Genomic DNA, 16,103 nt, shown 5'->3' on the forward strand with positions numbered 1-16,103 from the left:
AAAAACACAAAAACCCCGTGGCACAAAAGAAACGCAAGACAATGAAACGATCCGACTCTTTCTGAGCACCCTCTGAACTTCGGTGACGTTTGACAAATTGATTTTTAACGACATTTCCGTCAATTAAAGGGAATAATAAAACCATCTTCGATTATTTTTCAATTTTCATCCGACCACGTAGGCTACGGCCTCGCCTGTGATGGCGATTTTCTGCGTACATAGGCGGAATGGAATTAGGGATGAAACATCGTTTGCATCACATCGACGGCAGCACGGATGAAAAGAAAATGTAATGATAGTCACGAAAATCAAGATATTTTGTCTTCAAGTAGGCTACAGAATTTTGACAGATGAAATTTTGTGCTAACAATTAGGGTTAAGGACATTTGGTTGTCGTCTGGAAAAAAGTACATGGAGGTGAAAGATACATCACTGTTTTTGATCATAATTTCCATATCTCCATTTCATTTTTCATGCTTTCAGATGTCAAATTATTCATTCATTCCTATGAAATATTATTGGCGAACGGCACATGGAAAAAACGCGAAAATACGAAAATTCCCAATACGTGGAAAAACAATGATCATTCCATAGAAGTTTCAAATTCAGAAGAATACCCATTTTAAGGGTTCTTAAGATTTGCTGAAATGAAATAATGAAAACGCTAAGAGCGATAAGAGGTGTTACACTCCTAGATAGAATGAGAAATATGATGAGCAGAAGAGGATGAAAAAATTACGTAGATGGCATGAGCCCTCAACGATTAGAGGGTCTAAAATAAAAAAATAATCAGATATTAAATGATCACCAGGACAATCACCCATAAGGTGGCGAGCGAGAAAGCTGGACCCCTACGTCCTAAGAAATGCAGAACAGTCAATCCCAGAAAGTAACAGAACGTATTGCTATATGAGAGGAAGAAGAAGATTTTGGCAACCCTGAAGAATTCCCGAACGTTTGGTGTTTCAGCAATAAATACATAGAGTGTCTGTAAACAAATGCGAAGGACTTAGGAAGATGATTCCTCGATGAAAATAAGCAGGGGTAGTTCCTATAAATTTTTTTCGAAATAGACCTCCCTTTCAAGATTCAACCTTTGGAAGACGATGACGAGTTGACAGTTTTTAATTTTTTTTTACGGGTTCTAAAAAACATAAAACTATACATAATATGAATCATTAAGTAGATGCTAATCACACATTTTTTCAGATTTCATAACTTTATTATTACGGGTTGATAATAACAACCCCTGATGACTTTACTTCGAAAATTGTTTTCGTGGGATAGATTTTTGCAAAAATAAAATTCTCTTATGCCCATTCAGTTCTGGAGAAAAAAGTCTGTTGCAAAATTTCGATACAGTCGATACTTTTCTCGGAATCAATAAGAACTTACAAGAAGTTCTGATCACTTTTCATTCCATTTAATCGTATGAGTCTTCCATGGAATGACTACTTACTTCCCGCTAAAATAAATGCATCAACTCACTGCCTCATAGACCTTCGTATAGTGCTTGTGAGTTTTCATTTATTCCGGGAAAAGTATCGACTGTATCGAAATATTGCAAGAGACTTTTTTCTCCAGAATTGAATGGAAATCCATAAAAGAATTTTATTTTTCGAAAATCTAGTTCACGAAAAGAATAAAAATCATAAGAAATTGTTATTTTCAACCCTTAATAATAAAGTTATGAAATCTAAAAAAAATGTGTGAGTAACATCTACTTACTGTTTCATATTATGTATAGTTTTATGACTCAGTGTTTTTTAGAACCCATAAAAAAAATTAAGAACTGTTTGTTATCGCCTTCCGAAGGCTGTATCTTTGGAAGGGAGTTCGATTTCGAGAAAAATTTATAGGAACTACCCCTGCTTATTTTCATCGAGAAATCAACTCTCTAAGTCCTTCGCATTTGTTCACAGACACCCTGTATAAATAGCATATATCAGTAACTTCTTGCAGTTGATCGTTTATCCTTTGATAACACTTGGAACGCTACAGATTGTTGAAAAAACACGCTGATTCAGGTTCAGAAACTTCGCTTAATGCACTTTACCCTCAACTCCCAAGAAGTTTTTCACACAGAAACGAACACCAAATGATAATTTTCAGCCATAAATAGAGTTGCAAAACTTTCAAAATTATGTGTGCGTCGACCCTTACTGCTATTTAAGATTCCTGAGTGGATAGTAATTCCGCTTTAGGAGTATGAACATAGAGCGAGAGGCGTACACTCTTGAATTTAAGATCAATTAAAATTGCCCTACAAGGCGCCCACGTATATGTATATCTTAATGGACAGCCAAGGCAGCCTAATAATCTGAATTCGCACAGCCAGGTTTCTCTACTTATACGGGACTTCTGTTATAACATCAACGACTGTAAAGATGCAATAAGGTGCTATGAGTGCTACGGCATTATGATATTGTAGATGAGAATGTCTCATGCTGGCCAGCCTGGATAAGGAATAATTACAATAATTCGAAAAAAAATTACAATTTCTTTGATACATTCATGCTGCATTTTCGCCCTTATCAAAGGAACTCCCTTTGGTTTTTGCTCAAGTCGATGTTCCAGTATAACGTCCGGGACAGATAGTCGTTTTTTTCGCCCATCCCTGGATGCGATTCATTAATAACCGGAAGAGACACTTTCGACGCTTCCGGTCAAGTGGAAGTGGACCGCCGAACGACCGGCTTGTAATACGGAGCGGGACAAATGACGGAATATGGAAAAATCATTTGTTCGTGTCCGTTCCGCAGTACGGGAACAATTTGATTTTATTTTCCATCCGTAACGAACGCGTGATACCCGAGATGTTGGATGGGATTGGATGGAGTCCTGCCAAGGGGTTATTTCGAGCTTTTCCGGTGATTGATTGATTGGGGAAATATTTTTTCTTCATGCAGCGAACGGCGTATATTCGGGAACAGATGGGGGAAGTCTTTATTTTCTGTAGAATCGCTGACCTGGATTCCCGGTTCATCCAGCGGAGCGTCGTTAGGGAACAGGCCAAGTTGTGCGCCCAATATGTGACAGGGTGAGGCGTACGAGTAGGAAGAAAGGAAACAATGGGTCCAGTTCATTCTGAATTACCAGTTCTGTAAAGCTTCATGTGGATTTTCCGTCCGTTGAGATCGAACCAATGAGAGATGTCATGAATCAAAATGATGCAGGTGGAAACAACATATTCAGTTTCTAAGGTCAGAGGAAATTGTTCTATGATGCACATGTTCATGTCCGAAATACCTAAAAATTGCTGGTTGAATATGAAAAAAATTTCAGCCATTGAGATGACAAAAACGAATGGATGGAATGAACAAGGTTTCATATAATAATTTCAAAAGAACCATCGTAAACTTTCTTCATGGGTTTAACACGTCATTTCATTTTCATTCAGTACAAATAGAATCATTGACTACTAAAGTCTTGAAGAGAGTGCCCATTCTTTTGAAAGACCATTGTTGAACTCTTAAAGCATTAAAGATCTCCATTAAGTTTACATAGTTTGATGAAAACAAAAATCTGCTGGAAAAGTTCTTGCTTCAGTTTTTTGAGATTGCCATGGAGTGATCATGATTCATATTTTGCATGAGGGTAGAACAATAATCGGAGATTACTATTCGACATTACTGACCACTCTACGGGAAAAAATTTAAAAAAAAAGACGCGGAAAGCTATCTGAAGTTGTTCTGTTCTTGCAGGACAACGCCCCTCTACACAAATTTCATGTTGTCATGCAAAAAATTCGTCATTTAGGGTTTGAATTACTAGAACACCCCCCCTTATTCACCAGATTTGGCTCCATTCGACTATCTCCTCAACGGAAAAAAAGTTCGTAAATTTTCTTCCAACGAGGAGGTAATAAAAGCTGTGGAGGTCTGGTTTGCAGAGCAAGGAGAAACATTTTTTTGAAAGGTCTAGGGACGTTGCAGGCTGTAATAAATGTATCCAATTAAGAGGAGAATATTTTCAGTAATAAAATATTTTGACATTGAAATTTTGTTTGGTTTTATAGTAGGCTTAGAATTTTTTAATATATCTTCCTATTTTCAACATTGCAAACAACTTCACCTACAAATTCAATCTGATTATGGTGTGGATGTTTCGAATCAGTTAATTATTTTCTAGAAGAATAAACCTACACCAATATACAGGATGAATGGCATTAAAAGAACGCCTCTTTCAGAAAATAAAAGAAATTCGAATTTTTTGTCAAATTCAAAAATACAAGAAGCTGTGGAAAAAGGAAATACCGTTCCTAGATCTGTCTGAATCACAGTAAATTATTGGAGAAACTAGGGGCTTATGATGAGAGTTAACCAGCTCAAACTAATTAAAAGCGATCTAGAGGGCCAGAAATAGAAGGGGTGTGTTACAGTTAACATTAAAACTTTTGCATCAAATGATAAAGTCGTCTTTTCTGGAGTACCTTAGGGTAGTGTGCGAAGCCAGCTATATTGTTCATAATTTAAATAAACGATCTTCCTCTTAATGTGGATTGCTATATACGACTATTCATGTTGATGATACTTATATTTTAAAAATAATGGATGACATCGTCAAGTTAGTTGAAGAATTAAATAATGCTTATTTGGAAGTAAAAGAGCGTAGCTCAGTGAATCGCTTATTATCAAAAGTTGAAAAATAGGTTGTTTAATGATGAAAACCGATAGATCGAAAATGAAGCCACCTGATAATATTTCACTAGATGGGTCAGAAGACAGAATTCATATTGAAATAAAAAACTGTGTGGAGTTTTTTTAATTAAAAATTAAATTCTACCTTTTAATCTATCAATGTGCTTATTTGAAAAGTCAGTGGATGTGATTTGTAATATAAAAAATAGCTTCTAGATCTATACTAAAAATGAAATACAGGCAGATGTTCGCACTAATAATATTCATACTTTTACAGGATATAATGATTATACCTGTCTACAATTCCTGATATAACACAAAGATTCATTCGATAGATTTAAAAATAAGAATAATAAACTAGTCAGGATGTTCAACATTAGAAAATTTATGTTCATTTATCATGCAATATGAGCCGTAGGTATAATGTGCAGCAGTATCTTGACTACTTCAAATGTTACAAGGCGAATAATTTAATCGAATAAAATTTAATATTGTTTTATGTATGAGTTGTAGGTAAGTATGCTAATAAATGAAAAAAATATCTATCATCATACAAATTTTCTGGGAGAGTGCTGTTTTATATACGCCCCCGTATAGAATCAGGTTTAGGAGGAGATTTAAAAATATGTGTCAAAACAATAAGCTGAAGTTATGTCTGTTTATCAGCAAATTGAGTTTTTATATTGAGCCTATTTATTTCCTCACTAGTGTGAGGGCAACCTTCAACCTTTATTCTCAATGTGTGCGAGCGTGCTCAACAATACACCACACTCTAATTTCGTTATTCCATTGTTAGAAAGTCCCACAACTCGAATTGAATCGAGACACGTCCTACATAAAAAATAGTATCTTCCAACAACAGTATGGATATTTTTGAGATTTAAGATAAAAATCTCGGTGATCTGTCGGCTGTTCAATTCATCAAGCTCCTCCTCAGTGTCGACGATAAAATGAGAATATATTCAAGAAAAAACTCCGATCGAAAACTAGTTCCCATTCCGCCTAATCTCCAGAAATCTGCAAGAGAAACATTTCGGAACCCACATCTATTCAAATACGAAACTAGATACGTGCAATTTTCTGGGAGTAAATCCTTCTTCTGGCCGGTCAGGAATATTTCTCCAGAACATATTTTCGATGGTCGGGATCATTTCCCTGGAGAATCTATCTTCGAATATGTGATAAATTTTTGAGATCGTCCGTTGTGAACGATTCGGGGAAGGGAAGGAATGGAAGACGTTGGTGGTTCGCATATCATTCGTTGACTAACCAAAGGAAATATCTATTTTTTATTCAGGAACATTGATGTGGGTTCGACTTGAATAGCCGGATACGATGCAGATGTAATAACAACGAATAGAAGAAGCGTCACGAAAAAGGAAATGTTATATTCTTTTCCATACTGACGTTTTGAGATCACATACAAAAAATATCGTGTTATATGACCATGCAAGTCCGAAATCTGGAGAGAGTGGAAAAAATTATTCTGTTTTTTCGAAACTCATTTCTTCTATTATATTCTTCTGCTAGAAGTTAGATGGGGGATGTTAGAAATATATTGGAAAATATTTCATGAAATGCTTTTCGAATTGAAATTTTACGTAACGTACTCGGGGAATATTTATATGATTTAATTTAGTACTTAGAAACGTCAACTGAATTCGATTTTGATACGTCCATTATTCTAGAGGTCGAATACAGAAGAAACTTGAATTGATGTGGACGATACTTGATAAAAATCAATAATTGAACTTGAAAAATATCATACGATTTTCACAAAATCAGTTTTTAAACCATGACCCGTGTTTCGCTATCACAATAGCATCTTCAGGTGGGTGAAGGTAACCTGTTTACCTTATAACTTGTTTTAAGTACAGAAGAACCATATAATTCAATGTCCTCAAATATAACCCTTGGGAGTTGAAGCATTTTGAAACTAGGAACACGATAGCACTGTCTATCATTACTTTCTTGATGATTTTATTCTTAGTTTCTCCAGTCATTCGTGAAAAATTCTACCTACATGCCACAGAGTGAGTCTTTGACTTACATACATTTCAACAGTAGATTCTCAAGGTCATTTTTTCCGATTCTTCCGAAATAAGAAGATATAGCTATTTCAAGTTTTCATAATGAGCTATGCCACTCCTGAAAAAACAAAAATCCTGAAAAAAAGCTGAATCAATGACAACACACATATGTGAGTCTTTTAAACAGATACACAGTATCCAGTTTTTCGAATTTCACAGATATTTTCCATTTTTGAATACCAAATCACTCGAAAACGCCCCATTTTTTCGAGAAAATGTCAGGAATAGTTTTATTTTTCAAAATAGTCAAAGATCCATTAGTTAGTGTTCAACTCACTTTTGAAAGTTAGGTTCTTTGAAATTCCTGGTACCTATTTGCATGTTATTCATGGTTATAATGAAAAAACTTGAACATGGGAGTTGGGAGTGGAATGTCGTGTTTGGAGAAAGTTCATCACAACAATGAAAGACTATGTTCCGAAAATCATTCCATTTGTGAGATATAACTCAAAATGTCTTTTTTTTTCAAATAAATTTTCAAGAGGCTGTTTCTTTTCAACCGGGCCGAATTGAAAAAAAAATGTGAAGGCAAAAAGTATTTCTTTGTACACCAGGAATCTTTTGTTGAGATATATGTAAGAGTCAAAGACCTAGATAAACCACGCCATAAAAATGAATGTCGAACACGAATTTACCAAATGGATACTTACAACTACTTATTTTTCATTTCATTTTCGAATTTTGCATCAAATTCTGTATGTAAGATGAATATTTATTTAGAAATCCATGATCAAACCTGATAATCAAGACCATATGAGATTGCTACCAAATGATATTTTGTTTTACGTCTCATCTCTCATCTTGAATTAATTCAGAATTAGGTAAAAAGGAATAATGCGATAGAAAATCCTCAAATCCCAACGCACACAATCGTCAAAACTTGGGTAACACAAAAAAGTCGAATCATCCAATCTTCCATTTGACGAACATCCAACCTGTTTACATTTCCAACGAACCAATAATGGTGTATATTTTTCAGGAATCGCATGGTCCTGTTTACAAGCGCCTACGGACTTTCAATTTCGTCGGCTCACTTGATGTGATCGATGGCATCCAGGCCGTCGCTCCATTGTTTCAATCAGCGTTAGCGAATGCTAACGAAAATAGAAAACAAATACTGGTGGCGTCCTAATAGAGGGATCAATTCCGGATAGAGAATCGTCAACGGCAAACGTCACAGTTCGATCCATCAATGTCTCTACAACCGGATAGACCATAATTTCAATTAAACGGCAAGCGTTGAGGAAGAAACCCTGATTTATCGTTAACCAACGCTGTGGTTTTGGCAACGGTCGATTTCGTGTCTCCCGCAACGTTTATATACAGATCATTCACATTCACCTCCGTTAGATCGATCCTTTCGAAGAATGAGAAGATACAGTGGCGGATCCACCTAAATGGTGGCCCAAAACACAATAGGGATCCTACTTTGTAATGTCAAGAGTGCTGGATCGGTCGATAACTCCGGTCCACACTACTCTTGCTCTTGTTTATACTTTGCGAGTCAAAAGTCCCCTCCCCCCCTCGTATCTTTTGAATGGGTATACTGTAACGCGCGTTCCTCGGAGAAGCCTTAATCTCGAGCGCCAGCTATTCTTTTCAATAGGAAGAATAGCAAACCTACCAGGGTAGCTGCTAGCCAGAGACAGAGCTCGGTGTTGTCTAGGGTAGTAGCGACAACGAAGAAGTCAAAATCGAACTATGTAAATGTTTATTCACAACTTCGGAAACTAATCACATGTCAAAGGGAGATATGTGTGATATAAAATATGAGTGATTCTATCAGTGAAAATACATTCGGGAAATCTTATCCGGTCACGAGCACTTTATGAAATTTATACCGGGTGTAGTGAAAAATTAACGGTTCAATAAAAATGCGCCAACCAGAACTGACGAATGCTAAGGACTTGCTATACGGTATCGGTGTGTAGTTGTATTTCTCCGGGAATGAAACACAATAAGGGCGGATCTGTTCGAGACTTTTATTCGCTGCCCCAAGGGTTAACACGCCATGACTGACAGCGAAGAAAATGTCTATTTTTAGCGCAACTACGGGATTTCACTGACTACTTGCGGTATCTCTTATTCTCTGCCCCAAGGGTTAACACGCCATGACTGACAGAAAAGAAGAGATTTCGGATTTAACACTTATGACGCGGACAGGGGGGTTGACGGAACTTTCCCTTCAGTACCCCAAGGGTTAACACGCCATGACTGATAGCGAAGGGAAAAGTCAGACTCGCGAAACAGGGTAAAGAACGATAAAATACAACAGGAAACGATACAGTACAGCAGTGTCAAAGTTAAAGAAGTAACGGCGTAGGTCTAACAAAGAAACTGAACGGTACAGACGGGGACCTACCTCCTTTGTTTCAAGCACTCGAAACTCAAAGGATTAAAAAAAGAAAAAACTAAAAAAATTAATTCTAAGCACTGATGCAAATAACACAAAATGATTATTCTCAACGGCGAAAGTACTACGGAAAATCAACTGAATTTATACTAGAAGTTAGAAACCACGTTAGAAAGCGAAATAATACTCAAGCGAAAGGAAAGCACTGAAGTAAAATTCAAAAGTGAGCCAACGAACTGAAGTAACAGTCGAAAAGTCGAAAAGTGACCGTCGCGGGGGGAAAATTTGCTTTTATAGGTATATCCCCTCTCACGGTAAAAATCTGAAAATTCCAGAATACGACAAGACTGAAAAACGTCGTCAGCTCCGGTTTATCGCATATCAACAGATGAAAAACGTTGAAATCTTCAGCGGCATGTAAGAAAAACGACGTAAAATACAGATAAGCGGTTTTTTACATTTACTCTGCCTGTCGGAATGAACGTACGGAATATTCGAGAATTAAAATATTTTCAAAGACGGAAATTTAAAACGAAAAAATGCACTAAGATGAACTCCAAATTTCCTCAGAAAACTGGGGTTCATTACACCACCTCCACCTCGGAAGAAATTAACTTACGATGAAATAGTGAGCTTAATTTCACGACTCTATCTACCCCTAGTACCTTACTTTCGCGCGCGCCACCTGTACTCGTGACCAGTTTACAACTCAAGTACTTATCCTCTCTATGGTTGGAATAGTAGTTCCAATGCGCACGCAGAAACGTCAGCGTCAGTCATTTCGGCGCAGGTCTCCGCCATCTTGTCAAAGAACCCTGTTCAGCGTTCCGTGGATAAATGGTGTATAACAGTGGAAAATCCTCCCTCTCCATGTGGAAATTCATCTTCATCGCTGGTCGGAAACGTGTCACGTCTCATCCCTCCGGTGAGTACCTAATTTAACTGTGTTTGGCGGGTGTTTGAATTCCATCGTGGTTTTGTAGGTTACCCAGGAATCGTGGGAGCTGCAACAGGTGGAAAGCCTCCAACAGATCGACGTGGGGGCTCAATGGACTGGTGTGACCCGGCTGCACGGACGCTGAGACTTTCGGATCCGGTATGAAACTTGCAGGTGGGTAATTTCTAACAATAAACTCTCCAATCTTCATCGTTCCTCGTGGTCAACTTTTCTTCTTGGAACGGTTTTTCTCGGTACTCTGTTTTCAGGTAGACGGTGTTTTCTTCAGGTAAACAGTGCTAAATTGACGGTACAATAATTTCGATTCGGTTCAGGACAGAAATTGGTTAGATCTATTGGATTAATAGACGGATATACTCAGTTGCAAGGTGAAACAGTATCCTTTATTGGTATTCCTTACATAAATAGCAGATTTTTCGGACAGTTTTAACAGGTTTGATTTATAATTGCATGTTGAACGGATGAAAATCTGTAGATACGGTATTTCGGTCAACGGTGGTGCATGTATGGAATTTGAACGGAATTGTAACGGTGTAGTCGGTTATAACGATGTTTGATCATGGGCATCCTATTAACGAGATTTCTCCTTGTAGGTAGCTTCTGTTTCTTGGACAGGCACAGAGGGCTAACTCCCTACTGGTTGACATGCGGAACTTGTTTAACTTCTTCCGGGGTGGTTCTATCCGCTGATTCTTGGAGACAAACTGTCTGGATGCACTGGCTCTGGTTGATCGAGCAACTACAGTTATTCAGATAAACAGGTAAACGGAAAATAATAATATAATCGGTAACGGAAAAATTATATACATATGTATATTCGGTAACGGAAAAATAATATATATTCGGTAACAAAAAAAACTATAACGGGTTCCCTCCTTCAGAGGTTATTTCTATCGAACGGTTAACGGATCATGACAATATATATATTATGCATGAAATGGTTTTAAATCTTTGATATGTATATTAGTGATTTTTCTACCCTCTGTATCTTTCAGGTCATAGACGACAGGTGAAACAACTTTAACGACGGTAAACGGTCCGGAAAACTTCGGAGCCAACTTGGCGGCGAAACTGTCAACGGCTGAGGATAAAGGACGGTCTCGGCGTAGAACTTTATCTCCCACATGGTATCGGACTTCTCTTCGTCGAAGATTGTAGTGGTGAGCTTGTTGTTGGAAGGCACGGTACAGTTTGGTACGGACGAACTCATAAGCCTCCTGGAGATGTTTGATCTGTTGAGTACGGTAAGTCATGTCTCTATTTTCTTCTTCTGTACGGTTGGATTCTCCGTTCATTCCTTCATTGTGGGGGTTTGTCGAATAAATCGCCCTCGGGACTTCTAGTTCCCTTCCATAATTTAAAAATGCCGGTGTAAATCCAGTAGACTCCTGTTTAGCGGTGTTGATGGCAAACGTTAACTCTCCTATCTTTTCATCCCAGGTTCGTTGATCGGCTTCACAAAACTGTGCTATCATGGTCTTTAGGGTACGGTTAGCTCTTTCTACAGGGTTGCACTGAGGAGTATACGGTGGTGTGAAACGGTGAGCGATGTTCAGCTCTCGGAGACTGTTCTTGAATAGCCTGCTGTCGAATTGTACTCCGTTGTCGGATATTACTAGTTTTGGGCAACCGTATTTCAGTATGACTTGTTCGTAGAGGGCCGAATAAACAGTTTTGGCGGTGGCTTTCCGCAACGGACGACACTCTACCCACTTTGTGAACCGGTCTTGCATTACCACGATGTAGGAGTTTCCCTTTTTTGACCGTGGCAATGGTCCTACAATGTCTGTGGATACTTCTTTGAACGGCGCATCCGCCATTCGGTGTGGTTGCATCTTACCAGGGGTTTTCTGTTGCGAAACTTTGTACTTTTGGCACGATGTGCAGTTCCTCACGTATTTCGCAATGTCTCTAAACATCCCTGGCCAGTAATAATTTCTGGCTATCCGTGCAATCGTCTTAGCAATCCCCATGTGACCTGCTAGTTCTGAGTCGTGGTTTTCCTGCAGTACTTCTGTTCGCTGTTCGGATGGTACACAGAGTTTCCAGGGTTGGCCGGTTCCATCTTCTGTGAAGTCGGATGAGTCCCAGAAATGTCGCAACAGTTTTCCATTTTCAACGGCGTAGTCAGGAAAATTTGTTGGGTCTTTTTCCACCTCCTGTAACTTCTTTTTGTACCATTTGCACTGGGTTGTTTCTATTTCGGCCAGGTATACGGAATCTACGGACGGCAACGGTTTAGGTGACGGGCTGTCCGCAGGTGTTTTCAGGGATTTTCTCCGGCCCTGCACCTCAACAGCTTCTTGAATTTTCTGTGTTGGTTTGGCAATCAGTCGACCTTCCAGGTAACAGTCCGCGGTACTGAGGTTAATGGAAAAATTGAACCTTCCTAATACGTCCATTCCTAGAATGAGGTCAACTGGTAAATCAGGCACCAACAAAAATTTTACGTCGGTCAAGGAATAATCAGCCAGGTGAACAGCGGTAGTGTAGAGTTTGGGTGTTGTCGTGGGTTGACCATTTGCAACCACCACGAAACCATTCTCAACATGTTGTCCGGTGATTCCCTTGCTTTCACATTGTTTTGCCACTTTCCGACTTACGAAACTCTTCGTGGCTCCAGTGTCAATTAATGCTTTGTAGTGCTTTCCGGCTATCTTAACTTCGACAAGCGGTCGGTTATCATTCCAGGCAGTCGATGTCATGGGAGTCAGTGTGTCGGGAGATATGGTCGACTCCTTCTCCATACCTCCGTCTAGTTTTCCGGACGGCAGGGGCAATCTCGTGAGAGAATGTTCTCCCTCTGACATCGAGAACAGAAGATTTTCGGTGGCCTGCGACATTCTCGACGCATGTGGCCATATCCACCACATCGGAAACACTGTGTCTGGAAGGACACTCTCCTCCCTGATGATGATTGGGTCCGGTCAGCGTGGCTATTTTCGGCTCGACGACGGGGTGGCGGTGTTGAATTTCCGGATCTACCTTCGGAGCTGTCTCCAGAAGTTGGACGGTGTGATTCCTGTTGCCGGACTATTGATTCTCTGGATCTGGGTGGCTTTGGACGGCTTTCCCCCGGCGGAGAAAGTCGTGTCTGGCCAGCTGGTGCCGGCGGGATTGATTTCCTATGATCAGTTGTTTGTACCTGTTCTCCGGTATCCACAGAAAAACTTGCTTGATATCGGTTTAGCTGACGGGGAGTGTACGTCAGGTGAGGTTCCTCCACGAAACCTGGCTTCGAGGGTGGCCGGGTGTACTGGCTCATCTGCCACTGGACCAGTTCAAAAACTTTTCCTTTACGGAGAAGTTCATCATACGTCTTGGTCTCCTGGAAGGCCAAGGCCTGTTGTAAGGGCGGAATCAACCTTTGTCGGATGAGTCGGATCTGCTCCACCTCGGATGGTTTTGTATAGGTGAGCTTCTGGAACAAGTTCTGCATCCGAGTAACATACAGAAGCAGCTTTTCTTCAGGTCCTTGTGTTCGTCTTTTTATTTCCTCCAACAGATTCTCCTCATAGTTGACAGGTAGAAATGCTTCTTTCAGTTGGTTGGAAAAATCTTCCCAGTCCTCGAAAGTACCTCTCCTGGGAATAAACCAATCCCTTGCATCTTTCCGTAGTAATTCATAAACTGATTCGAAAACTTGTTCCAGGGACACTTTACGGGATTCAGCCAGCCTCTCCACCTCTTCAAGAAATCCGGTCACACTTCCAGTGCCATCAAATGAAATGTTCCATTTGTGTACAGGGACAGTCGGTATTGTTGATCGGGACTCCGGTTCTGATCTGGCAGGTGTAGTGACAATTGGTCGGTTAGGACTTATCCACGGTGCAGGTAAGTGTGGAAAAGACACCCTTCGTGTAGAATTAATCCATCTACCCTGTGTCAGACCCTCAGGTGTTGTTGTTCTACAGTCCTGTGACTGCGTGAGAGGTATCGCTGGTAACTGTCGCAGTAATGCTGTACATGTCTGCCTTGTCTCATTCATGACTTCTTCTAATGTTGGGTTCCTTACAGGTGTTCCAGTATGTGAGACATCGACCGCTACAGGAGGGTCGACACCATCTCCCAAGTCGATAAGCGATGGCTCTCGGAGCCCTGAAATCCGTTCCGGTTGGATTGGTGACACACCAGGCGAACTGGGCACCTCCACATCTAAGAGAGACCTCCGATGTCGGTTAGATGGTTGCGGCCGTTCACGATTACTCTTCTGACGTAGCTCCTCTAGTGTCTCCAACGCCTTAGCTGTAGTTGCCTTCATTTGTCCAACTAGTTGTAACTGTGTTGTGTCTGCAGTAACAATAAAGTCCAGCCTTCCTTGTATGTGTATCAATCGGGTGTAAATTCGCGAAAATTCGTTAGCCGCATTCTCATGATTGAAGTTCTGAAGGGATTCCACTAAATCGGTGAGTTTATTTTGGCAAATCTCAATCTCCGAGGCGGGGTTCAATGATGTTGGGGGTAATAGAGGTTCATTAGCCTGAAGTACTTGTCGTAGTAGACTCCGTTTAGTCATCACAGTACCCGGTATCGATTGTCCTCTCAGTTGTAATTCGTATGTAAGTTCATCACTGAGTAACCGGTTCACATCCATGTTCGACATATTATTTTCAATTAAGTCCGATTCAGAACGCACCAATCTTTCACACTCGGTATGTCTTTCACAATCTGTTTAAGTTCTAAGTCCAACCCGGTGAGTTAATCGTTAGCTAACCTACTCACTTAAGTTCGAAGTGGGTATCGGTGTAACTCCAAAAAAAAATAAAGTCTAAGTCCCGGTGTATCAGAAAAAATCTAAGTTCAAGTCCCGGCGCACTAAAATAATCTAAGTCCCGATGTATCACACTAAAAATTTTACAAGTCCAACGTTATTCGAAAAAAAATTGTCAATCAGTCCCACTAAAGTCCGAAAATATTCGCGAAATACCGCACACACTCGCAAATCGTTTCGTATAGTCCGGAAAATTTCCCGAAATTCGAATCGCACCAGAACGCACAGGTTAAATTCCAAATAGTTTTTCAAGTTCAATATCCAGAAAATAAATCGCAATAGGTTTCAGAAAAAAATCAGCAATAATTGTTAAGTTTCAACAGTACAGTTCCAAAAGAAAATATAAAAGCAGGTAGACAAGTTATCAACAGGGTAATAGGTGATTCACTATTAAACTGATAGGTAAATAAAACCTATTAAATTTTACCAATTGTGACAATAAATTTTCAATGTCCGGAAATTCACTCACTTTCAATACGAAATTAAAACAGTTCAATTCAATAAATCAGAAATAATAAGAAATCGGAAATAATTTTCACTGATATTAAGGCGCAACAACAGTTCAGTTTTCAATAACTCAATAAAGTAATCGGCAAAAGGAATAATCACAAATTAATTAAATTATTTCCAATAGGTTTCAACAATAGGAAAATTTTCAGAATATAGTCCAATTCAATTCACAGTATAACAGTTCAATACAGGGTGCAGGTAATAAAACACAGATCAAGTTTATTTTTCACAGTTCTCGGTTCAAGAAATAGTTACTCACTGTTCTTAGGTTTTACTCACTGTTTCGGGAATTCACTCACTGTCCGGTTAATGTTTCTCACCTCTGTTGTTTCCTACTAGATTTTGCACTGTCCCTGCTCGGGCGCCATTTTTGTAACGCGCGTTCCTCGGAGAAGCCTTAATCTCGAGCGCCAGCTATTCTTTTCAATAGGAAGAATAGCAAACCTACCAGGGTAGCTGCTAGCCAGAGACAGAGCTCGGTGTTGTCTAGGGTAGTAGCGACAACGAAGAAGTCAAAATCGAACTATGTAAATGTTTATTCACAACTTCGGAAACTAATCACATGTCAAAGGGAGATATGTGTGATATAAAATATGAGTGATTCTATCAGTGAAAATACATTCGGGAAATCTTATCCGGTCACGAGCACTTTATGAAATTTATACCGGGTGTAGTGAAAAATTAACGGTTCAATAAAAATGCGCCAACCAGAACTGACGAATGCTAAGGACTTGCTATACGGTATCGGTGTGTAGTTGTATTTCTCCGGGAATGAAACACA

General features: G+C 39.5%; 2 protein-coding genes across 2 annotated transcripts in view; one reads left to right on the top strand and one right to left on the bottom strand.

Annotated features, from left to right (window-relative positions):
* Nucleotides 1-16,103, bottom strand: part of LOC123311437 (neuroligin-4, Y-linked) — a 381,697-nt gene that overhangs the window by 116,028 nt on the left and 249,566 nt on the right. The window lies entirely within an intron of this gene.
* LOC123311436 lies at nt 13,712-14,360 on the top strand. Its single transcript, XM_044895387.1, has 2 exons — nt 13,712-13,875; nt 14,059-14,360. Exons 1-2 carry the CDS (start codon nt 13,770-13,772, stop codon nt 14,253-14,255), a joined length of 303 nt encoding a protein of 100 aa, XP_044751322.1. The 5' UTR covers nt 13,712-13,769; the 3' UTR covers nt 14,256-14,360.

Source organism: Coccinella septempunctata, chromosome 4 (assembly GCF_907165205.1).
Source record: "Coccinella septempunctata chromosome 4, icCocSept1.1, whole genome shotgun sequence".
NCBI classification, from domain to species: Eukaryota; Metazoa; Arthropoda; class Insecta; order Coleoptera; family Coccinellidae; genus Coccinella; species Coccinella septempunctata.

Coding starts and splice junctions, on each gene's coding strand:
- LOC123311436 (XM_044895387.1), top strand. CDS start 13,770: ATGTTCCATTTGTGTACAGGGACAGTCGGTATTGTTGATCGGGACTCC. Junction 13,876..14,058: donor AGGACTTATCCACGGTGCAG/GTAAGTGTGGAA, acceptor GGTTCCTTACAG/GTGTTCCAGTATGTGAGACA.